The sequence below is a fragment of the Hesperophylax consimilis genome, chromosome 4, assembly GCF_061612785.1.
Source record: "Hesperophylax consimilis isolate HC1 chromosome 4, BYU_Hcon_1.0, whole genome shotgun sequence".
Lineage (NCBI taxonomy): Eukaryota > Metazoa > Arthropoda > Insecta > Trichoptera > Limnephilidae > Hesperophylax > Hesperophylax consimilis.
Window position 1 is genome coordinate 39,157,494 of NC_142839.1, and position 25,907 is coordinate 39,183,400.

The window sequence follows — 25,907 nt, forward strand, 5'->3', positions numbered from 1 at the left end:
TAACAAATTATTATAAGCAATAATAGTACATATAAAAAGTACTAGTACATATTGAATTATTTGGCGTGTTGGGAATAAGCCAACGTAGCTCAGTGGTCCAGAGCACCTGACCGGACATCAGAAGGTGCAGGTTCAATTCCCGTCGGCGGCATTTATTTTTACTCAGGAGATATTTTCAATTTGTATGAATATTTCAGGCGACTAATTATTGCTTATAATAAATATTAGTCCAGACAGAATGGACAGGGTGGGATATAAGATATTTTGATTTCATTGTATGAATGAGGCAAGGAGTGTGTGCCAAGTCTGAGTTTTTAGCCGTCTGTCCTCTCTGCCTACCCCTGCGAAAGAAAAACTAACTAACTAACTTTACAACTAACTTACCTACCCCTGGTAAGTTAGTTGTAAAGGTTGGAACCCTGATTAAAAAATCCAAGTTTTCGACTTTGGGTGACCTTGGAGTTAGTCGCCATCTCGGATGAAAGAAGCAAAAAAATAATAATCCTCAACAGTTTAATCCTATGAAAAAATTTACCTATTGCATGTTTTATCAGATTTGACAAATCCTATCAGGTCGTATCGAATCGGAATGAAATCGGAGAAATGTCAGGAGAGGCATTATTTTACGAGAAAACGGTGCATTTAAACACATGTTACAACTTCACTTCAATTTTTGGCTCAGTTGGCATCAAACTCAAAGATCCATTTATTTTTCCAAAATTTTGTTAGTCAAATCTTCCAACTCGCTGAAATGCTCTACAAGAGTGAACCTTGTTTGTGACAAGTCAAAAAAATAAATTACAGTAATCGGAATAAAAAGACTCTCGCATATGAAGAACTTATTAAAAAAATAAAGTGGATTCAATGGCCGACTTGGAGACAGTTACTAAAAATATCAATTCCCTGAGATCTGTTTGTAAGAAGGAGGTTGGTAAAGGAAAAGCGGAACGAGGAAGGTACAAGGCCAACTATTGTAAAAAATAATAATAGTGCTTTTTACATGTTCCACATAGGTATGCACATCACAACGCAGAAGTTGGATCAGAGAACTGAAGTGGAACGGAGGAAAAGATTTAAGTGAATACTTCACAAAAAATTTGTTTTGTCTTCCTTTTTGCATGACCGATAAAATGTACGATAAGTTGTAGCGTCTAAACCAGCCTTAAAAGAAAGTAAAAGATGATAAAATTGTAATATAAAGTTAAACTCTCAAAAAACTTCTTTAAGTGGGGTCCAAAATTGGCAATTTTTTAAAATGAAGACTTTTTCTGGTATGTACACATAGTTATGTATTTTTAAATCTCGTAGGTAAAATGAATTAAAAATATTTTATTGTTTCCGGCTACAACAACATCAATACTTCAGTATTTTTTCAATCACAGTGTACGGGACGGCACTGTAGTCGCCGGCCGCACAGACGATATAGCGGGAGTGGCCGGCTGGCCGCTTCGACGCCTTGGAAGGAAAATCGGGAAAAAGGAGGGAGAATGTTGAAAAAAGGGAAAAATGGGTAAAAATATGAGGAAAGGGAAAAATGGGGGAAAATATAGGGAAAGGGAGAAATGGGGAAAATGTGGGAGATTATGGGAGAAAGGTATAAGGCAGGGGGGAGGAAGGTAGGGGGGAACCTGCGCCCTGACAAGGGACGCTTCGACTATTGTGAAATGTTTCTTCTTGGCGAGCACCAGGGATCCGGGAGAAAGAAGAAGGCCAGGTTGAAGTGAAGATCCCAAGGCAGAAGAGGCTTGAAGAGGCAGTCAGGGGCAGTCCAGGAGAGATGTTGATGGTTCGATGGTTGCTGGATCTCTGCCGAATTGCGCAAGTTTTCTGCCTTTTAAAGGACCAACGGGCTTAGCTCTCCCTTTGTTAGCGAGAAATTCCGAGAATTTATTTTGGGTTCCCGGAATTTTCACAGGGAAGAGCGCCGCTGTTGCGCAACTCGATTGGGGACGAATTTGACTAGGTCCCTGACTGTTCTTCAAACAACTTGCCCGGGTCATATTTTATTTAAATACATTTTGTGAGTGTGCACAAATTTACATGTTAAAAGGGGAATTGATATCTAAAAGGCAGCTTTGCACAATATTCAATTTTGTGAAAATTTACGCATTAAAGGGAGTTGGTATTTAAAAGGGAAGCTTTGCACAATATTCAATTTTGTGCAAACGGCAAGTTTTGTAAAGGAAACCGCGTCTGCACAATTTCAAATTTCATGCAAGTCTTCCATGTTTTGTACAAATTTAATTTATAAGAAGGTATTTGGGGGGTCAAGCCTTTGTTTTTTGTCTATAATGATGACTGCTTGACCCCGTGGTTTTATTTATTAATCAGTTTTTGCATATAAGATTATAGATTTTTATACAAGAGCAGATAAGATTTACAGTTTTACACAAGTTTTTAGAGATGATTTTGTTGCATAAATTCGAATATGCGCAGAGGTGAGTTTGTAAAGGAACTGCCTCTGCGTAAATTCAGATTTATGCAAATTAATTTAAGTCGGTGGAGGTACGTCCGGTACACACAGCAAACACAAAAACTCGAGCTACCACTGTAAATCACGTAAATTGCTTCAACAAAGTTGTACATTTTATGACTGTTGAAAAAGGGTTAATTGCAGGTAATGATAGTTTTGTGTTTAGGTAGGTTTTGATACTAGTTTCGGTTTGTAATGTTTTACTGCCGAACTTCTAAAACTTCATGAGACAATAATAAAAATGATAAATTTTATATTTTATTTTATCAGTAGGATTTATAGGCCCTGTTAGGAGTTCTACCGAGCCGAACCCTCTGATATGAAAATATCTGGAGTCGGTGAATTATTTTCCCATTTGATCTCTGGTGAGTTGACGTGTTGTTCTTGTTTTGTTTTGTATTTATTTTGCTTATATAATGCACTTGCATAATGTGGATTGACTAGATGATAAAAGTGTGTGTAAGGGTTTAGTTTTTCCTATGGGGAAGATTTAACCCGGACTTTTGTGAACTTATTTCCACACTACCACGAGGAACACTAAAAGTAGCATATATTTGTGTGGTTAAAATAGATTATTGAAGAGTAATCAAAATTTGTTTGCTGTGGTCCTTGGCAAGGAATGTATTTTTTGTATTATTGCAGTTTCTCTTGTCTCGAACCTATTAGTATTAACCTACTCATTATGAAATAGAGGCATGGAAAATAATTAATATAAAATAAAACTCAACAATATTTTTACTTACAATATATTTTTGTAAAATTTAAAAGGCGACTGTAACAGGATCAGGCATAAAAATTGAAGATTACAATAAAAGGGGTACATCATAACATTAGCTTATATCACACCCGAAGGAGTAAAAATATAAAATGTTTTTTAGAGGTGGAATGATAAATAATGCCATATATGAACATTGAGATCATCTCTCAAGTTTAAAAATAATAAATAATAATAGTAGAGTAATAAATTTTTTAATTTCTTCATTAATTCTAATTTTGCAGTCTTCAAATTATATTTTTTTTTTTGTTTTCTTTGGATTGAAAGTCTAATTTTTTATACACTAACCATTCAGGCTTATTTGTCCGCTTTTGGGAACAACTCATAAAGTCTCACTGAAATCGTTGTGTCTCTTACTGTTGTGGAGAGAAATATGATATGATAGAAATTTGTTAGAAAGAGAAAACACCACGCTTTATTTTCAAATCTTGAAGTTAACCACAGAAGAATTAAAATGTGCACCTTTATGAAACAAAATGTTCTGAACGTAATTTGAAAAAAAAACTTATGAGACTTATTTTTTAATAAATTATATTTATATGAAACGACAAAAAAGTGAGGTAATTTTAACTTTTGTCCAGTAAAATAAAGTTTTTAGATATTTTTTCGAAATGAGTAATTATTTTAGTGACAAAAAACGAAAAGCAAGTCTTTTTAAAGTTCATAATTCATTCATAATTTTAACATTTTTAAAAATATGTTTATTTCTAATAATTAAATTTGAAAGTGTTTTTCTTCACCTTTTAAAAACAATTTCTGTATGCATTCAGAAATATTTATTTGGATTTTATTACAAAGCAGAAATACTCCTACCTTCTGACAGAATATGCCTGAGGCCTGAAGAGTTAATATGTACATAACGTAACAAATTAAATACTTATAATTCTAAAAAAAAACGTTATTAGTGTATGCTACGCCAATATGGACTACATTACATACCTGCATGTAACCCGAAATAAAACAACTATTAGATACATCATAAGTTTTTTAAAAGCAGTCTTGGCAAGACAATATTAAATTAAAACAATTCATATCCCTACAATTTGTTGATCAACCATAGAAGAGTTAGAAATAGGAAGGCATTTAATTTAATTATTAATTACACATATTATTCCTGAAAAATTGATATTCATCCAATTGGATAATTTATGAGAAATCCATAAAAAATACATCAATTACGTATATACACAAATATGCTGCATTAAAGTAACATGTTTTTCAGACAGTGTAGGTACTTTACATAGTGCATGTCAATTTCTTAAAATAAAAATTTTTGACTTGACTTAACCTCAAAATATTTGGGCTTATCCACTGACTTTCCCCCATCACTTATTTGCAGTGAATACATAAGCAATATTATTTCATTTCATAGACATATTGTCACCAGACTCTATTACGTAAACACACATCTTTCAGCGCATCTTAACAAACTATTATAAAAACATAATAAATAATTTATATTAACAGATAGATGATAGATAACAAAAAAACATGCACATATACATAAACGTTCATGAAAGATGATAAAAATTTGTTAAAAATTATTTAAAAAATATTTTTACGTAATTAAAAAAAACACATTCTTTATGGCTGTTCAACTGAATTCTGTAGTAATTCCCGATTCAGTATTTGCCCTGATCTTGTTGTGTTTAACCTTTGGAACACCAGACCCTTTTGGGAAATCAAAAATGGAATCAAAAATGAACTCTAAAGTGTTTCAAGTGCAAGCAATTCTGTTAAAAAACTTTATGCACTTTCCATGGCATACAGGTTTAAATCGCGTATCAAAAAATTACAGCTAGGATGAAATTTCAATGCCAACAGCGCGTAAACAGTTTGTCAGCGAGAAAAAATTCTTTTCACTGGTGCGCAAACGGTTTTCCAGAGGAAAGAACAATAAATTGATTACGTAATGAACATATAAAAAGCATAAATGCATATTGTAATGCTAAATTCTGACACTTAATCATTAAATAACATTGTTTTAAATTTTTATTAATTAATGTTAAACTTTTTAATTTAATTTTAATGATGAATTTACAGAACAACAGTTTTTTAAATTTCGACAATTACACATAATAATATATAATATTGTTGGTCTGGCATTTAAATTAGATCTTTTGTATCAGGAGAGAGATCGGTTTTAGAACCATTTAGATAAAGGCTGCTGAGAGCCGTGGCAGTTGAGGATCTGACTCTAGCGTTAGAGTCCTTCATGAGTTGCAGCAAACGCGACATCAACAGCTTTTTATTATCTTCGTAGTTCTCATCTGTAATGCTGTAATTCGAAAACAGCACACCTACAAACAAATTAACCATTAATATTGATAGAAACCATAGAAATCCAAATTAATAGACTTGTCCTAAGATGAATTCTGGGTATCATTTCTACAGGTTGGAGAAAAACACACATTTGTAAAAATAGTGCAACAAAATTTTCACTTTTGTCAATCAATTTGTGATTTGTAGTAAAGTTTTTTACACAGCCAGCAAATGGTGATACATATTACAATGCGAGGTGCCTGTATACTGTCAGATTCATTTACTGACACATCACAGAAAGGGACTCGTTTACACCACTCCCCCTGCTCCGCACAACTCGGTTTTTTCCCTTCGTCCTCATGGGCAGCTCTGGCTCTTCCTTACTAATAATAATAGCATTTATTTTTTCCTATCTTATAATTAAAAGAAAGACAAACAACATTCCCGGGTTACAAAAAATAACCTTTCATATTTGAATTCCTCATACATACTATGTACCATCACGATGGCAGGAAAATGTTGCTTGAGCAATGATGGAGTACTTAGCTCGGCAGAGGTTGATGCCAGGATGCGTCAATTAACAGGACACTCCCACCTCAACACACATGCAGCTGTTGGGAGTATAAAACACCAACAGATGCAGGAAAAGGATGAAGAGACTCCAATTCACCTTTGAAGCCAAGGTTCCACCCTGGTGGGAACAAGGCACAGATACCTGGGAACCATTGCGGACCAAATATTCAATGACAACCATGGTGGATTTATAAAAGGACCGGGTTACCGTTAAAGGAATGTGGTGAAATGGGAGATTGGAAGCACAATGGACCCATAGTCTGTGTATCTTGACTGTTTTATTTTTTATTAAATGTGTAATAACTAACCTGTGATGAGGGCAGCGTTAGCCCTAATACTATCCCAGGGACTGTTCAAATAATTGAATGTGTTCTCGATAAACTGTGGTACAGATTTAGGGAGCTCTATTGACACATTCTTGATCAAGTCGATTGTGAAATCCACCAAGTGAAGTCTGGCCGAATCAATCAGGTGGTTCTGAATCATACTGTTGGTCTTGTGGGCTCCAAACACAGGTGAAATCTTCTTCAGGGTTTGTTTGCAAGCCTGGAAATAACAATGTTATTAACTATACATAATTTGTTCACCAGGTGGGGTAAATATAGCAGCAAATCAAACAATTTGCTCATTCCCTGATTAGTTTAGATATTTTTTTAACTGTCAGGAAGGCACTGGCAGTTGACCGCGGGCAATAGAATGTATAATAAAAAGTTAACGGAAGCAATCCCGAGAGAACTCTCTTCCATTGATATACTTGGATTGGCTCTAAGTGACCAGCTCAGGCACGGAGGCTCCATCGAAGCCAGAGTTAAGCCCCTCTCAGCAACTGGGCATACTATTCTTTAATAGTTCACAACTGCAATTCCTGTACAAATCGCAAGTGTACCCCACGGTTGAATTTGACAGCCACCATTGGTCTGGGAACCCAAAATACCTGAAAAATTCCTTCATTCTGTGCAGAAACGGGCAATCTTTTTGAATCTTAACAAACGGATTGCAATCTTTAGCACACAGGCATCGTGAGTGGAAATGCTGTCCTTGTTCTACCAATTTTTCAATAGAAAATGCTTCGAGGAACTAGCACAGTCACTGATCTTTTCGGCACTGGTGCACAATCGGGAAACACTCCCAACGCGCTCCCAACATTTGTACACAGTTGACATTTTTGTCACATGAGAACGGGTCATTTCTATGAGTTCAACAGCTCGGCTCTGGCATTATATTCCGGCCTGCAGCACCCCCAAACATAACATAGGCCTGAGAGAAATTATTTTCCTCAGGGCCTTGTATGTGGAAACAAAATAGAATATTTTGTTCCAGATCTGATAACACATCCTAGAATGCCAGAACATAGAATGAAATTGAAGGAGTGATTGAACTCACTTTAATAACCCTAGCGTCATCATCTGCGAGATGGAGCAAGAAGCAGGGGAACAGGGCCAGAGCTTGATCCCGTAAATCTTCTGAACTTTTGGTTGCCACGAGATCACCAAACAGCAGTACTGATGCTTCTCTCAGTAACGGATTCTCCGTGTTGAAAAAGGATTTTATCCTTTGGGAGATTGGCGGGAGGGATGCCATGGGCTTGTCCTTGACGGATGAAGAAGTTAATAGTGCATTCAGCCCTGTGATGGAGATCAAGGGGATGTTCGTCCTCAATGTGCTAGAAAATAAAACAGAAACGTTACAAAATTCTCTATGCAAGTTATATGCAGCTTCAGGTTCAAGTGACCCAAGATGAAATTTGGTGAAATCAATTCGAAAACTAAATGCTTCCGTAGAGTAAAAGTAACTCTTAATATAATTATTACTAGATTTAACATATTTAATGATCAGGAGCCAGTACAATGAAGGTACCTACCCTGATGTATGGTCCATCTTCTCTGCCTACTTCTAATGTTAACATCATCTTGTAAATTCGATAGCATTATACAAATAATAATATTAAAAACAGTGCTATTTCATTCAGTGCACCGCTTATTCATACCAGTTGTTGTGATGCTTCCACTTGGACAATACATACCTCCCTTGATAGTCATCCAGGCCATTGTACAGTGCCATTATGACAGGAGACAGGTAATGTTCGCGCTGATCTTCCTTGAGGAATCTGATGTTGCTCATTCCGGAGAGGCTGACGGCTCGCACCTCCAGAGTGGTGTCCTTCCAGCCCGTACTCAGGGTCGCCATCACGGTTTCCAACAACACCATGTTGTCATTGCATCTGTCAAATGGCAAATGGACAAAATACACAGTAAGACAGTGTTGTACTCATTACATCAACTTTACCTGGTTAGCGCCAGTAGCTATAGCATGGGGTGTATTGGGACATTAGCACTTGGCAACCTACCGTGACATTTGCACTACATCTTACAGTATACCAGAATGTTTATACTCAGCAACCTATCATGACCTTTGCTCTACAGCTTACAGTATACCAGAATGTTTACCCTCACCATGCGGTTAAAAAAAAAGGGCAAATAATATGTTGAAAGAACTCTACAGAAGTAGCTTTAAAAACTTCAAATAACTTTGAGAGTCAGATTATCTAATAACATTTCTATGGCCAAAATTAATAAGTTCGATACTGTTTTTGAATTTTCATCATGAATGCCTTTTTGTCATTGATAAAGTGAACACAGTTTATAATTCAACTCCAGCTCACCTGTACGCCACCAAGTGACTGAAGAAGGCTGCCACCGCGATTCTCTGCGGGATGAAGGTGGCTCGGGAGTAGATGTTGAGGGTTGAGACCACGGGCACCAGCCGCTGTGGATAGTCCTTGCAGAACACCTCCACCAGGTACATCACCATGTCTAGGAAGGAGTTGAGGTGGTCTCCTGACTCCAGCTGGGTGCACTGCATACAAGCCTCTGCGGCCTAGGAACCAACAAACCAACCCAACATATTTGGTAAAATAATTGATAAATTATAATGACATTATGAAAATATAAGCCTTGTACACAACAAAGGCATTTCATACATTTATTTCAATTTCACTTTTGTATTCGGGAATGAATCAATGCATATCATGGAAGAGGAAGTTAACTCACTTCCTGACATCCGATCTAGCTGAAACTCGGCAGATAGACTCGTTGTCGGTGACAGTGCATTCATTTGCAAAAAACTTATTTTTTCAATCTGAGGATTTTGAATTTTTTTCCATTTTTTTCTGCAATTGAAGGGTCGAAAAAAACTCTTGGAGCTGTGTTTCTAATTTTTCCTAAAAAAATTACAACTTTGGACTAGATTTACTCGAAAAAGAAAACTCTAATCAAAAAAATTCCAAATGTGATATAGATTCACCAGTTTACCGCTTATACTATGAATTTCCGAACATCGCATTTAATATTACATTTCAGTATTCACTTGCTTTGAAATGAACTTTCAAATTACATAACACAATGTAAACCTTTAGATCCTATCATTGTCGAAGGACAGCTAATCCGTAGTATCATAAAATTGTGTCTCTTTCTTTTTGTTACAGAATTAATATACAGGTTTTAACCGAGATGATAAATTATATCTACTAAAAGTGCATACTTTTTCTATTTGATTTCAAAACAAAACAAAATTACCTTTTCATAATTAGCATTTATGAGAAAATATTTCAGGGTATCGAGGGTAATCCTTGCTGGAGATAGTTTGGTAGCTTGGTGGTTCGGCACAAACCCATATTTGTCATTCTTATGGGAAGACAGGGCTGCGTGGGCAGGAGCATCGGAGCCAATGAAACAGGCCAGGATTGTATACAGCATTGAAAATATCTCATTGAACTTTTCAATGCAAATTGGTTTCACTTCCGGTTGACTGAATATCTCGGAAAGTGCACTCATAGCCTTAAAAAATATGTAAGTTATTATGTAATGATAAAGAAATAATTCATTAATATCTCATATTTCAATGCTACGAAAGTCAGTAAACTTACAGCGAGAGTTTGGACAGACACCACTCGTCCATTATCGTATTTCAATGATTCCTCAAATAGCGGTTCAATCATTAATATCTGATTCAGTTGTTCAATGATAAGTGCCGCAATTGATACATCATGAGCTAATGAGCGCCAGCAATCAATGATGGATCTAAAAATGATTTGAAGGCATTCAGTTAAAGGTAAAGTTGTTTATGATAAATAAGACACATAGCAAATGAACTAACTTTTCAAATGGCAGAGGCTGCAGCAGGAGGTTTGCCACAACTGCTTTCGGGTGATGTCTCGTCAATGTCAGCAAAGCATTCAGCAATCCTTCCCGAACATTTCCTTCCACGGAAATCAACGAATTCAAAATGTAATCCATTACATCATTTACATTTTGATGCAAATCTTGACCTTTAATTTTGATCAAATTGCTGAGGACAATATTACACCCGATGCCCGACATCTCGTCATTATAAATCCCACTCAATAAACTTTCTATCAACTGAATTGTTTGCTGGTGCGGTACTCGGTCACTGATGATAGTGGCCAAGTGAGATATCAATACGGAAAACTTCTCAGGATCTTGTGTGCCGATTTCACTCTGTATATCACTCAATTTTTTGCATACGTCTATATTCGAGTCAGATGAGCGTCCTTCATAAAGATCAATTATTTGAACGAGAATTTTGACACAATCAATGGCGGTGTATCGAACAACACTGCTAACATCAGCACATCTGGGAACCATTTTACCCATTATCAAGCCAGCCTGACCAAAGCGGCTTGGATTTTCATAGGTCAATTTAACATTTTGAATGAAAAACATGAGCGTTACTTGTACTGACCGAATGGTGGCAGTTCGCACTTGTTCATTTTCATTATCGATCCATTCATCCAGAATGCTGAGAATATCGTCTAATGTGCTTGGGCACACTGATTGCAGCATGAATTCTTTGATCAATGTATTGAGAGAACCTAGGCTGTCATTCATGATTTTGGCAAAGGTATTATTGGAAATTTCTTCTTCGTCGCTTCCAAATTTAGTTTTGAGGAAACTGACAGAATTATATACTTTTCCGCAAAGTGTTCTAATAATCAAATTTCTTTCTTCAGGAGCCAAGTATTTGGGAAGAAGTATGAGCGCGGTTGTTGCTTTAATAATGGGTGGATATAACTCTACACTTGACACTTTGAGGGTATGTTCAAACATTTGGTCTAAAACTAAGTTGACTAGATTCCAGCGATCCCGAAGCGTGATGTTAGTGTGTGGGACGGAGGTTATAGCCTTGGCAAGAAGTTCCACGGTAGCGAGGGATGCCTGGATGAGGGGAGGCGGGTTGCTACTGTGGCGCAGCTGAGCCACGGTCCAGCGCATGGCTCCCCCGTGACCTTCCACATCTGACCCCACCAGTCTCTGCAGCACACCTTCATCCAGTACTTCTCTAGCCACCTCTCCATAGCACAAAGTTATTGAATATTTCATATTATTGATGTCATTTTCATGCTTAGAATTTTTCATAAAGTTAAAATTCAAAAACCTACTTGACTTTTTGGATTCTATGGCTTTGGCCAAAGCATCTAATTTCTCAAGGATAGAAAGCCCGTGTTTGATGGAAATAATGCCCAAGGCTCGAGCCAACTGTTTGCTCTCGTAGGGTAAACTATTGCTGAGGGCATTGAAGAGAATGTCCAACGTATATCCGATGGTTTGGGCATCTCCAACATGGCACAACAGAATGGCCAGGAATTTATACAGAATTCCTTTTCTTTTGATATTTTTCTCATTTTTAGGAATCTGTTCTAAAATTTTATGTAAAACTACTTCGATCCATTTATTGTCATTCACTTGATATATGGAAGAGCGAAATAGATCCAAAATTAGAGACTCCCACGTGTCAATACAAAAATCACTGGAATCCAAATACACTCCTAGTTTCTTTAGGTCCATATCCCACGACACTTTAAGATCTTTGTGTACGTATTCACAATAGCTTGACATGAAAGAAATAAGATTTTGAACCATTTTTTTATTTGTATAATCTATCAAAAGTGAAAGACTGCGAACGTAAATAGATTCATTCGATGGCACGGTGATTTCATTTCTGTCAGCGGAAATGTTCTCCTGTTTGTGTTCGACATTCACAAGCTGTGTGAGGCACCTGCTAATTGTTGACAGAGTTTCATCATTATCACAGTTTAATAAAGCCTTGAGCAGAAGGGGCCACAAGCTGGGCTTTATATCCGGTACAGTGGAAGATAATAGGAACAGGGAGTTTTCACAATCTATTGTGAGATTGCTTAGTTCACCCTTATCTGATGGTGAACTATCGTAACTGCATTGAGTGATAATGAAATCCAGTAAAGTGGCATCTTCTTTCTGCTCCAGGTACTGCCGGTATGCCAGAGCTACAATAGCTTTCAAGAAGATTCTCTTCATCCTCAAGCTGTGTTCTACGGCGATCATTGTCTTTAAAACGTCGATGAAACGCGGAATTATCTTCTTGACCGACGCTTCTGAAGAAGTAATGAGATGCGTCAACACGATCACGGCTTTCATTTTTTCTTCTTCATTATTATTTTTAGTTTGCTGGAATAAAAATTCTACAACAGTATCCGAAAAATTTACCACGAATATATCGAAGCAGCGTAAGAGTTCAAAGTGATTTTTAATTTTTTGAGGCTGGTCATAATCCGGAGATGTCAGAATCTGGTTAAACATAGCGTGAACCATTGATTCAATTAGCATTATAGGAATCAAGTTGTCTTCCTTGACGGATTCAATTAACATGAGGGTTAGCGCCTGGGTGATAAAATATGAATCCAAATGTGATTTCTTATAAAGTGCCGTGATTGCTGGAATCAATTTTGGTATTAACTCTTTCATTTTCTCGGATGGGAGTAGACTGAACATGGGACCCATGGCTTCTAGAACATTCTCAACTACTTTTGGTTCAGAAGAATATAACCAATGTATATGCAGTACATCGAAAGCTATAGATATTTCCGTTGAGAAATTGTTTTTCTTCAATTCGTTATCTTGGTTTTCGTTGTTCCCAAAATAGTCAATCAATGCTGTTGAAAAGTGTCCCAGTGCTGAAATAGAAACATCATATTATTGTATGAATCACACGTATTGCACAAAACATGTGATAAAATAATAACAAGAATTATTAGAGATATCAGTACCAATAAAATAATAATTCCTTTGTACTATGTACTTACAAATAAATCGCAAATAATAATTTGTGAATCACCTTAGGATGATTATTGAATTATCAGTTAAAAACTTGAGGACTTGTTATAATTAATGATAATGTTTTACCATATGAGAAAGCTTGCTTGAGCGGGTCTTGCTTGATCATCCCGAGGGTTGGCAGCATCTTCCCGAGGATGGGTTTGATGAAGGGGACTGTCCCATTTATGTTGGTGGCCGCCAGTGTCCCCAGGGTGTGGATGATGGTGTAATGCGGCACCACTCCGGGCTTCACCAACAACCCAAGTGGTTCTACTACCTGACGACAAAATAACATTTACTTCATTCATTCAAACACATATATATATATACAGATTCGAAATCAGCACATTTACGCAGTATTCAACGCCAATTTTAATTTATTCATATATATAAAGTGCCCTTAACCACTCAGAACATTAGAACGTCAAAAGACGTAAATATGATAATAGCGGTCAAGACATTAGAACGTCTTTTCACGTAAACGCGCGAGATTTTACAAAAATCGATTTATTTCCATCACTAGTATACGGATTGCCATGATTTAAAAAACAGAGTATCGATAATGAATAACGCTACGCGTCTGTATTCAAGAATATCTATGGAATCTAGAGGTGCATTATCTAAGTTGATTGGATCTGTCATCTTGTTCGTTCATAATTTATTGCGTTTCTAAATAATTTATTAAAAATATTTTAGTTTGGACGGTTAATATTTTGAGGTGACTAATAGTTTTTAATATTTCTTCAATATATAAAGTGTTATTTCTTTATGATACTCAGAAAAAAGTACATTTTTCACAGCTTTGAAATAATGGTCAGCGATTTTTACATATTTTTGACGTTTTCAGAAAATGTATATTTAGAAACGCAAATATTTACGTATAACAATATAATACGATAGTGAATTTCATAATCTTTCCAAAACATCTTTTAGAATGAGGCTACGTTTCCCAAAACGTGAGTTATGAAGCTTTTAACAAAACTCGTAAATATCACAAAAATTTTCACGTTTTGACAGATCGCAAAGGAACACAAAGTAAATAATAGTCTTTGTCCGAGAGGTTAAGGTGATTTTTCACAAAAATTGTGCTGTAAATGTATATTAAAAAAAAAATATATATATATATATATATATATATAGGTCCCACAACATTTATTGCGTCCGTGCGTAAATCCGTCTTTGGGCGTCCAGCACTTCTAGTTCTTTTTTTTAGATTGTTTTTGTGAATATTGCACTATGTTTTACTCACGATAATCGCTAATATCATATTTTTTTAATATTCATAATAATGCAGGTTTTGATGTTTATTACACTTTCATACATTTCTAGCGTCACGTACATACTCACGTCCGGGTGTATATTTTTTGTATATTGAAGGTTCCTTTTAATATAGGTTTCACGTCCGTTCACTCTAATTTAATTGTTACGTCTGCCGTATATTGCTGACTATTCTAATAAAGGTTTCACGTCCATACTGAATAATATATTCTTGCGTCCGAGTGTATATTATTTGTTTGTTACATGGCGTTTTGAAGGTCGATTTAATTTTTACGTCTTCCGTATATAAGGCCCTTAAGACTCTTGGATTTGTTTTGAGAGTTTCAAAAGGTAAATTTAGGCCGTTGTTTTGCCCCTTATATTATTAAACCCCTTAGGATTACATGACTTATTCTGATATGGAAGATATATTTCACCTTAAAAATAATCAATATAAATATTGTTTATTTTAATTCTTTTATATATCGAGACAAATAGACATCTATAATTTTTGCAATCTTTTCTTTATTTTGAATATCTACTTATGTGAGACTTCTTATCATTTTTACCAATGTATCTTATTTTATTATACGCTTTTGTTGTAACATTTTATTTTTTTTCATTCTATTTTGTTTTCTCTATTGATTTAATTTTGAAGAATTTATAATAACTGCGATACTCAACTATTAAACAAGAATGTAAATGTCTATTAGGTGTAATAAATAAATTAACAAATAAATAAACAACACAAAATATTTCTTACTTTTCTAGTGAAGTTTTCACGTTCATAGTGAATTAATTAATTAATTAATTAATTACAGCATCTGTGATTGAGAGATAAGACTCTCGACTCGCAATCCGAAGCCCGTAATCTGACGGTCAAACCCGGCGTGCGCAAATAAATTTTTATTTGTTTGTGTTATTTCACAATTAATACATTAAACATAATATAAAGTGTGTTTGCAGCACTTTCCAGAGTGAAATATACTCTCAGTATCGCCCTGGTGTGTGACCACCATTCCGAATGGAAACGTTATTTCCAAGCTTTTTCCGTGTTTGGTGACCAGATATAAATAGCCAGGTACTTTTCTACATTTCTCTTCCTCATCTTCTTCCCCTCCCCAATACCTTCACCCTAGTACTCAGATTGGGGATGCCACGGTCTCGCTGTTCCAGACGGGAGCGGTTGAGACTCTTGTGCGGTATATAAAAAATATATGTATACATATTTATGTTTTATTTTTTTGACATCCAGAAACACACCAGACCTGACAACAAACTGTCTATTGATAGTGAGAAGTTTGAATGAATATTTTGTTGCACCTTGTATACAAACGTACCTACTGGGCGCAGGCGTGCGACAATTTTTTTTACAACGATATCCTTAGTAAAAATGTATCATTTCATAACGCGCCAGTTCGCTCCATTGCAGAGGGCGGTTGGACATTTTTAGGTCGGGATATCAATTTACCGTCCACTGTAAACCATCTTACAAAAATTTCCACCCGCGCAAGGCGCTTTTTAGTTCTGAGTGCTAAGTGGCAACGTTGTAAATGAACTGAATGTTGCCAAATCTGGCGTTTTGCTTCACCAAGGACTCAAACAATACATAAAAATGTACAAATTCGCCAACGGCCATGGGGACGCAATACTATCGACGAAATGCGTGGACGCAGCACGGCCGTCGTTATGTATACAAAATAATATCTACTCGTGATTGGTCACGAGGATACAATACCATCGACGCAGATCTTCTGTCGTTACGTATTCAATATAATAATATCTGTTTTTATATTTAACTTAATTAGTTCAACCTCAAATTGCAATATTTTAATTAATGAGTTAAACTTATTAATACCATTAAGTTCAAAATAAAAATATTTTTTTTATTTTTATTTCTTAACATCTTTAGTGTTACAATATTTACAACATAATATTAAATAATATTTGAATCATTTTTCTGATAAGTAAGATGCTTGTGCTTAGGAGAGGACAACAATATATTTTTACATATTTATATTGCAAATATTATTACAAAAACTATTAATAGCCTTACAAGAAAATACAATAAAAGTAATAAAAACAGGTTAGTTATAAATAATACCAAGGAATGATAAGCAGAAACATAATATGTGGAGTTTATTAAGCAGAATTGATTTGAAAGTACCTACACGGCACACACGCTCATGTAATCTAGTAAAATAAAAATGCTTGTCTTAGAAGAATATGTTCAACATATGTATAATAACATTCTCTCTGATTCTATCTTCAATGTAACCAAAATAAATATAAAAACTATATTAAAAATGTATTAAACGTGTACCAAACTGCAAAAAATGTTATTATATTATGTAATGACATATATTATGTAGTATTACGTTATAATAATCTTCTGTTTTAATAATCTCCTGTTATAATAATCTCCAGTTAAAATAATCTCATGTTATAATAATCTCCCTCTTGAATAACGTTATATTTTTTACAAAATGAAACAATACTATGTTTTAAACCACTTTATATTTATTTTATACAATATTTGGGTTCAATCCAAACCGGTCGACGAAATATAAATAAAAATAAAGTGGTTTAAAACAAAGTATTTGTTTCATTTTGTATAATGTCAAGCCACTAAGTGTTTGCTTTCTTCGATAAATTTAATCTTTTTTAGTTCTTGTAAGTATAGTTTTTAAATTTTTACATACATAATAGAATAGAATATTGCGGAAATCTGCAATTGGTTTCTCAGTTAGGTAAATTACACGTGTATAAATGAACCACATTGTAAACTGTTGATTTCCCTGAAATAAAATAAATAAATAAATAATTTAAAACAATAAGAAAATTTATTCGGTGGTATTAGAGAATTTTAAATTGTTTTTTTTTGTAACTGTCATAATTTTCCTCAGATATATCCAGGAGTAATTTATTGAATAATTTTATACCGTTAAATAAATAATGATGTTTTTCTGTTGTAGTTCGAACTAGTGGTACGGTTAGTCCTCCAATATAAATAATTATTTAGCTTAAAATTAATCATGGAATATTATTTTTATCAAATAAATCTTTATATAATTGAAGTTCTTAATGTACGAGTATTTTTGTCATAAATTTTTGTGAGAAGGGGAACCGGGAAACCTTGGAAAACATTTATTGTTGGATAGTTATATGGCTTTTTAAAATATTATTTTTATTAATATTTTTTGAATTGTCACAAGTGGACGTAGGTATGATTTATACGCACCCCCCCCCCCGCAAACCACGATTTCATATTGTAGTAGTGTAGAATGTGCAAGTGCAAAATAAATACCTTTAAGTATTTTTAATGATACGGTATTTCTAAGTCTAAAAAACATAAAGATGAGTTTTCTCATTCTGTCTACTGTGGAGTTTATTTGACTTTTCCATTTGATGTTATTATCGATAATTATTCCAAGATGTTCACAGCCTAAGCACCCTGATCAAGTTTCTGAAGGAATCGCTTGGGTACCTACTGGACTATAAGGGTATAATAGAGCTATGTATTCGATACATGCGATTATATTAATTGGCTAATTATTTAGATTCATTAATTGACAAACAGTTTGCGTTACATATTGGTATTTCGTTAACATTGATATCAGTAAATTTTTCTTTAGCATAGACTACAATTCCACTACTTTTATTTTTGTGATAATTTGTGACATATTGTTTGTAGTTTGGAATACATGGTATATTTTTATGTATTGCATGCGAGTGTGCCTCGGTTAGTATTAAAAAATCTGGTTGTGGACATAATGTTAAATACATAGGTATACCAGAAGTTCGTCCATGTTTCAAATTATACTCCTTATGTTTAAGTGCAAGATTGTTAGTAGATTTATTATATTGTTCTAGATTTTAGTGCATTCGCTGTATGTTTCACATACGTATTCTTCTATATTTTGATTTTTTGTTGATTTCATTTAAGTTAAAGTTTTCATTCCATTTATGAAGGTGTGATAAAATATATAGTTATAATTCTATAAATATATTAATAATAATCCTCACAATTTGTGTTAAGATATTCTTGCTAGATTTCAATTCATATCTTGAGGTTTTTATTTTATTCTATAAGATTTATTTTATATTCAGATAACATTCGGGAACTTATAAATTGTTTGTTTAATTGACAACAATATTTAATTTAAAATAAAACAATAACTTTGTAAACACCACTTTTATTTTTTATACTTTGTGCCGACCGGGTTTCGCTCCCAAAAAAACGCTTTTTCTTTTAAAAAAAACAACAACGGACGCAATACTACCAACGTAATGCTTAAACGCATCACGATCGTCGTTATGCATTAAAAACTACGCAGGATGCTTCTTAGTTCTTAGTGTCAAGCGGCATCGTTGTAAATTAACCCAACGTTGCCAAATCTGATGATTTACTCAACCAAACGCTCAAATAATTTATAAAAATGTACTCGTGAATGGCCATGGGGACGTAGTACTATCGAAGTAATGCGTGGACGCAGCAAAATCGTCGTTATGCATTAAAAACCACGCAAGACGATTCTTAGTTCTGAGTATCAAGCGGCATCGTTGTAAATTAACCAAATGTTGCCAAATCTGATGATTTACTCAACCAAACGCTCAAATAATATTTAACAATGTACTCCGAATGGCCACGAGGACGCAGTACTATCGACGTAATGCGTAGACGCAGCAAAACCGTCTTTATGTATTCACAATAATATTTCAGCGTGATCGGCCATGGGGACGCAATACTATCAAAGTAATGCGTAGACGCAGTACGATCGTCGTTATGTATCGAAAATTATATCGACCGTCGTCGTATATTCAAAATAATATCTACTCGCGATCGTTCACTGGGACGCAATACTATCGACGTGATGCATGGAAGCATCATGATTGTCATTGTGAGTTAAAAATAGTATATTCTCATGAGCGGCTACGGGGACGCAGTACTATCGACGTAATGCGTGGACGCAGCACGACCGTCGTTATGTATATAAAATAATATCTACTCGTAATCGGTCTCGAGGACGCAATACTAACGATGTAATGCATAGACGCAGCATGATAGTCGTTATGTATCGAAAATTATATTACTTCGTGGACGCGGCAAGATCGTAGAAATGAATAAAAACATACACTGCTCGATATATACATCGTGTAGCGAACCTGTCGGCAAAATGTCAAACGTTCAATATTCGTTTCCAGACATTCTGAGACATTTTTTGCTTCCACAAAAATTTTTGCCATACGATTCTAGATGGGGTAAGCATCGTTCTTGCCAATTTTGAGCTCAAAACATTGTAGCGTCCGTATATCGGACGCTGTAAGTCGGTGGACGCTGCAATGCTATGGAGTTTTTAGGGGTCGGACGCAACAAATGTAGCGGGATATATATATATATATATATATATATATATGATTTATACGCACCCCCCCCCCCGCAAACCACGATTTCATATTGTAGTAGTGTAGAATGTGCAAGTGCAAAATAAATACCTTTAAGTATTTTTAATGATACGGTATTTCTAAGTCTAAAAAACATAAAGATGAGTTTTCTCATTCTGTCTACTGTGGAGTTTATTTGACTTTTCCATTTGATGTTATTATCGATAATTATTCCAAGATGTTCACAGCCTAAGCACCCTGATCAAGTTTCTGAAGGAATCGCTTGGGTACCTACTGGACTATAAGGGTATAATATTTTATATATATATATATATTTTATAAATAAAATGTAGAGGTAACATAAAAATTTCTTTTGAATTTTCTAGACGGTGTCCTCTGAGCCCCATACCTGAGATCCACTCTCCAGAATGCTACGCACTAAGCTAAAATATAGTATTACGCAGATCACACTTCCATTGGTTTTTCTCTTCAGCGTTCATCAGCATATTGATTTAAAAACAATGTCTCGGAACCAAAAAGAAATTTGATCCTCGTGTGCTTCACACAATAGTAATATTGTGTTTCTATGAAACCACAAAATGGAGTCTTTGCACACTAACAACGAACCTTGCGCAACTCATCTTTGACATTATAAATTAAACATTATGTAACGGAATTATTAAATAAATGCACAATTTTAACGGTGAACACAAATAGTTATTATTTGTATGAAACATATTTGTAGCAGTTCAATGATAATAAGACAGTGTAATAAACTTTAAAACCCCTCTATGGGTTCACTGAGGAAACAGGTTACACCTGTATCGTTCTTCCCAAAGGAACGTAATATGTTCCATTTCACTATCCAGGTTAGCTGATCTCTGAAGCCGACAGTTTACAAAGCTTCGCTTGAGTCAGACTTGCCAGAGGTTGCCGAAGTTAGGTAACTTAACTTTCTAGAGCAAATAATGACTTTTTATCAGTTGACAGCTGCAGTTAAGTAGTTTTACCCAATTATTCTTTCAAATTTCCAATAATATCAGCCTTACCAAAGAAGATTTGTAGATCAACGTGGGACTTATTTGGGTTATAATAGATAATGCAGCGGGTAAATATACACAAAAGTGGGACTTGGTGGAACTGCTCCGAATCTTCTGGAGCCAGTGAGACTATATCCCTAATTAGGGTATGTTGGGAGGCTGAAGGTTGTGGGGAGATGAAGGAAATGTGGAGGAGGAAGGTGGGGAAGTACCTGCCTATTCAGATCTGGTCACCACACATGGCCAAAGCCATTTCAAGCAACGTTTCAATTCTGAATGGTGGTCTTACACCAGGGCAATACTCAGAATATCCTCCACTCTGAAACGTGTCGCAAATACACTATATATTTTTTTAAATAAGTAATTTGTGAAATAACACAATTTAATTTAAGTCAAGAGCCTTACCCCTCGACCACAGAGGTTGTCAATATATTATGGGCACATTTTATTTTAAAAACACTTTATATCAGTGGCAATCAATGAGGAACAACTATTTCAGTAACGAAAATTAAAAATAATGCATTTTAATAGCTATTTCGTCAAAAAAAAACTGATAAATTGACCACTTTTCTTTGCGCATTGTTTTGGCATAACATAAAACAAAAACAAAAACCCAAATTAAAAACCTATTTTAGGTTCTTAGGTCCATAGTTTGTGTTAAATAAGAGAAGAAAAAAACTATCCTTACAAATCTCAGATCAATAACAATGGCCGGCAAGTAAACAATTTATTTTAATTTTAAAGAAATAACTATTAAAATGAATTATTTTTCATTTTCGATTACAGAAATAGCTGAATCTCATTATTACCTAACAAATGATTCCCACTTTTCTGCATATTTACCAGGAGCAATACTGCAGAAGTAGCAGATGCTGGTTAAATAACTCAATAATATTATGATGAATAATAATAAACAATTAAAATGGTTACATACTTCAGCACACCAGTAGTTTCCGATTGCAACCAAAATTCCCGAAGCTGGCATTTGAGTCTGGGGAACATAGTCAGTTGTTAAGGTCATCTCTTTGATGGTGATATCAATTATAACTTTGACTATATCCGACTCTAAGTACTCCCCTTGCTGCATACAGATCTGCTCCAGAACCCTACAGAAGAATATTATATAAAACTGTACTCAAATGATATCACATGACCCTTAAAAATATTTTTTTTTTAAACTAGAATTGTTTAGCAGTCGTAAGATAAGTTTGGTAAATATTAACAACCACCGCACTTATGATGGGCACAGATTATGAATATCAGACTTCGTTTCAACTTAATTACTACAAGAAACAACTATTTGCATAGGGAGAGATGGTAAAAGATGCAATAAAGTTTAATTTTTATTCCAAGTAAAAAATTAAGTTTACAAAGTGTAATTTCCAAAGCTTGTTCTTAAAAGTTTGGCGGTTAGGTAAATTTTTGCCATTAGTTTTTAAAATTTCATGAAAAACATCTTATAGTTCTAATTCAAAAGTATAATAATTACCTTAAAATATTTGCAACGTGGTCATCGTCAAGTTTTTTTTTAGAAATTCTATAGTTGCAGCATATTGTCAAAACTTTGTTTGAATTTTGACCAGCTGCAATTTTGCACAGCGATTTGTGAATTGAATCAATAACTGTGTCATCTTGGTCCTTCAGTGAATCCAACAGAGTTATGACCCCAACTGTAATGTGGAGAAAGCAAATTATATTATTAGGCCAATCAATATAAATCAACGTCTCTACGTCTTGGTACATTATATTTTCTAATTGCATATTATTTTCACTGATTGGTTTGACATTATTCTATTTAATTTGATGAGATCTACTATCGCACGAAGTCAAGTAGATAACTACCTCTACCTAGCGAACGTTGAACTTTCATGCTCTCACTTTTCTTCTCAAAATAACGCAAAATCTCAGCAAGTGGGCGTTTCTAACCGGTGTTCGTTCCTTCCACCCAAAACCAGAATCCTTATGAATACAACCATATTGCCGTATTAAATAACATTCGATCGATTGATAACATAACTCTAAAACATTACTCGCCTTTGAGGTCGGCGTCGAGGTTCTCACTAGCCATATTTGAGCAATTCCCTAAGAATCTAACATATATTAAATATTCACTGACTCTGATACTTTTATTTGAGCTTTTTGATTATTTGACAGATTCACAAATTAAATACGCAGTGACAAATAAATCAATGACAACAGCAGACAACAGATAACGTTCGTTCAATTTCATAGATGAAATTAATGTAGATATTTTGATGACATCTGTCAATAAATATTTCTCTATGAAAAGGCCCATACATATGTGAATACTGGCAGATCACAGTAGTTTTTTTTTACATAAACCGGTTTATTTATGCATGAACCTAAAAAGCCCTGGAGAGAGCATATATGCAATTTTGTATGAACGGCACTGAAGCCAAATTTAGGCTAAGGGGAAATTGCCTGACAGCCATAAATATACCACTCTCATCAGCTGACAGCCATCTACTTTTGAAATGATTTGTATCCAAGTATTGGTATTATTACAACTCTTTTGTTCTTATTTTTAATACAATTATAATGGCTTATATTTTTTTAGGTATTTGATGAGACAGAGAATGGCACATGTTATTAAAAAATTTAAGTTGATTTGGAATTTTTCGTACATCTTCCCCCTTACCCCACAGCTTCAAATTTATCTCGAACAGGTTCAGTGCTTATTAGGTCCATGTTCTTTATCGTCGCAATTTTTTCTTTGTCCATCCGCTCACGGGCAACTGAAAAAAAACAATTGGCAACTCATGTTGCTATCCCGTATATTTCAATGGCGGTCTGCACACGGCGCAACCAGTTTTCAACTGCGACGCAACTAGTCACTCGCAAGTCGCTTACGCATGCCTGCGCGTATGTGAATCGTATATATTTGAATGAAAATATCTTGAAGTGAAATGACACTAAATTGCGCTATATAAATACTATGTTATTATTATTATGAATGGTATCTAGCCTCTAGACCCTAGATTCTCTAGTCACGCGTTAATAAATTATTGAAAAAGACCCTTCGTGAGTGGTTTATTTATGCCCTTATCTTTCTATGGAATAATTCTGAAAATCTGTCATCCACTGTCATCCTTCTGTCATTAAATTATTATTTTTCGGTTTTTGTCGCTCCCGAGCACTTACGGGTGTATAATATTGACCTGCAAACATTAATAATTTCATAAGAAAATGACTTCATCTCACAAACTAGCCCTCATCGTTGGGTTTATTTTTCTTTTTCACGCTGCATATTCAGCTGCGCAACGTAAGTTAACAATTAGTTAATAATATTGTTGGTTAACTGCACACATAAATGCTTAAATTGAAACATTAATCTAACGTAATTTACTTTCCTTTCAGATCGATCATATCTACGCATAACCCAACAGGAATTCACGAGACTTCCTATTGATGTAAGTAGTAATTCTGTAATAATCTTTTCACAGTCGCAAGCTCAAAGTACCATAATTGCCAAACTAGAATAATTCATGCTGCATAATATTAATAATATCCTCCATGTCTATCTCAACATTTTAAATGTATATTCCAAATTCTATACTAATCAAACTGGGTTTTCAATGGTTTATCGTTAATATACATAAGTAGCTAACAAGTCAGAATCTGTATCTTTTTGTTACAGATAATCACACAAGGAATAGCCAGCCTTTTCCTGGTCATGTACGGAGTGCTTCACGTAGCCGGTACCTTCAGTGAAATACGTGCCACCGTTGGTCTGGAGAAGAAAACTTGGGAAGACCAAAGAAACATTCCGTCCTTCTACACATTCAACCATCGAGGGCGAATGTTCAACCCAAATTATTGCCCACAGCCAGTAAAGAGTGATTTGGAAGATTTAGAATGAGAATAAATAATGGTCAAAAATAAACATAGAATGAACGGGAAATATGAACAAGTACGTATTATGGAAAATATTGATTAATAATTTAAAAAACATTTTTTAAATCAATTTTCGTACACATTGAGAGCTTACCTTTTTTATATTATCTGCAACTATTCCAACCCAACTAAATGCGAATACAAATTGCAAATTCAAATTATATAAAGAAGAATAAATAATTTAGGTAAATATTTACCTAACCGCTGCAATTTTAATAGGCACATTTCAACTTTTACTACTAGAAACAACTAATTACTTTTGGAGAGATGTTATATTGTTACTCTAAGGCTAAAAGATGCATTAAAGTTAAAAATTTCCCTTATGAAATGATCCCTTTGCCGCCATTTTGGATACAACACAAGAATATCGTTTGTATTATTACATAAATCTGGTTGGTGGCGAACCAATGATCACAGGAAGGGTCTTCTCTTCTCACTTACCAAACTGATGATGGGTTTCCTTGTGGAATTGGTCAACCTTGTTTATTCTTTACGAAGTTATAATAAGTATATGGATTTCTTATGTTATTTATTAATATTTGATAAAATAAAATTAGTTACTGGTTTACCTAGTGTTTTTTCTTGAGTTGTGTGATACTCATCTGCTATTTTATAAACTCCTCCATAATCATATATTTAATATGTTTATTTGTTAATGTTATTTGATGGAAGATTGTAATCAACAATGTACCTAGAGAGAATGGATGGAACCCCATACACTGGACAGTACACACCTGTCTTGGCATTGACAGGTTTTGGAATTTAATTGACTTCATAATGTCTTCCTGGAGCATTCCTAGCTTCTTCTTTTATCCACTTGTGCATCATATTACTTTCTCCTAACCAGCAGCAGCTCTTCACGGGGGACACTGGGGTCCATCCCCACCAGATATTCCCGAAACCTAGTAAAATAAGAAAAAAAAGTCAATGGTTTGTCTTCACCAAAATGAATGAATTCTTTAAACATAAAATTTGCAGAAATGTAACACAAAAATTCATTTTATGCTCGAATTTTGATGAGATACTAAGGTGACAGACGACCGCTCCGCGCTATGTCTTGAAGCTTACTAACGACG

The 25,907-nt window shown here is 34.7% G+C and overlaps 2 protein-coding genes across 2 annotated transcripts; one reads left to right on the forward strand and one right to left on the reverse strand.

The window, feature by feature from the left end:
- Nucleotides 1-3,229: 3,229 nt before the first annotated feature.
- c11.1 (maestro heat like repeat family protein c11.1) lies at nucleotides 3,230-22,659 on the reverse strand. Its single transcript, XM_089631096.1, has 11 exons — nucleotides 22,406-22,659; nucleotides 21,851-22,022; nucleotides 13,322-13,511; nucleotides 10,239-13,092; nucleotides 10,009-10,162; nucleotides 9,659-9,919; nucleotides 8,746-8,960; nucleotides 8,107-8,304; nucleotides 7,467-7,746; nucleotides 6,392-6,629; nucleotides 3,230-5,548 (listed from the first exon to the last, which is right to left on the reverse strand). Exons 1-11 carry the CDS (start codon nucleotides 22,657-22,659, stop codon nucleotides 5,355-5,357), a joined length of 5,010 nt encoding a protein of 1,669 aa, XP_089487222.1. The 3' UTR covers nucleotides 3,230-5,354.
- Nucleotides 22,660-23,781: 1,122 nt separating this feature from the next.
- Nucleotides 23,782-25,399, forward strand: EMC5 (ER membrane protein complex subunit 5). Its single transcript, XM_089631470.1, has 3 exons — nucleotides 23,782-24,199; nucleotides 24,295-24,347; nucleotides 24,575-25,399. Exons 1-3 carry the CDS (start codon nucleotides 24,124-24,126, stop codon nucleotides 24,794-24,796), a joined length of 351 nt encoding a protein of 116 aa, XP_089487596.1. The 5' UTR covers nucleotides 23,782-24,123; the 3' UTR covers nucleotides 24,797-25,399.
- Nucleotides 25,400-25,907: the final 508 nt, after the last annotated feature.

Coding starts and splice junctions, on each gene's coding strand:
- c11.1 (XM_089631096.1), bottom strand. CDS start 22,659: ATGTACCAAGACGTAGAGACGTTGATTTATATTGATTGGCCTAATAAT. Junction 7,747..8,106: donor CTGGATGACTATCAAGGGAG/GTATGTATTGTC, acceptor TTTATTTTCTAG/CACATTGAGGACGAACATCC. Junction 6,630..7,466: donor ATGACGCTAGGGTTATTAAA/GTGAGTTCAATC, acceptor TGTTATTTCCAG/GCTTGCAAACAAACCCTGAA.
- EMC5 (XM_089631470.1), top strand. CDS start 24,124: ATGACTTCATCTCACAAACTAGCCCTCATCGTTGGGTTTATTTTTCTT. Junction 24,200..24,294: donor TGCATATTCAGCTGCGCAAC/GTAAGTTAACAA, acceptor CTTTCCTTTCAG/ATCGATCATATCTACGCATA. Junction 24,348..24,574: donor TCACGAGACTTCCTATTGAT/GTAAGTAGTAAT, acceptor TTTTTGTTACAG/ATAATCACACAAGGAATAGC.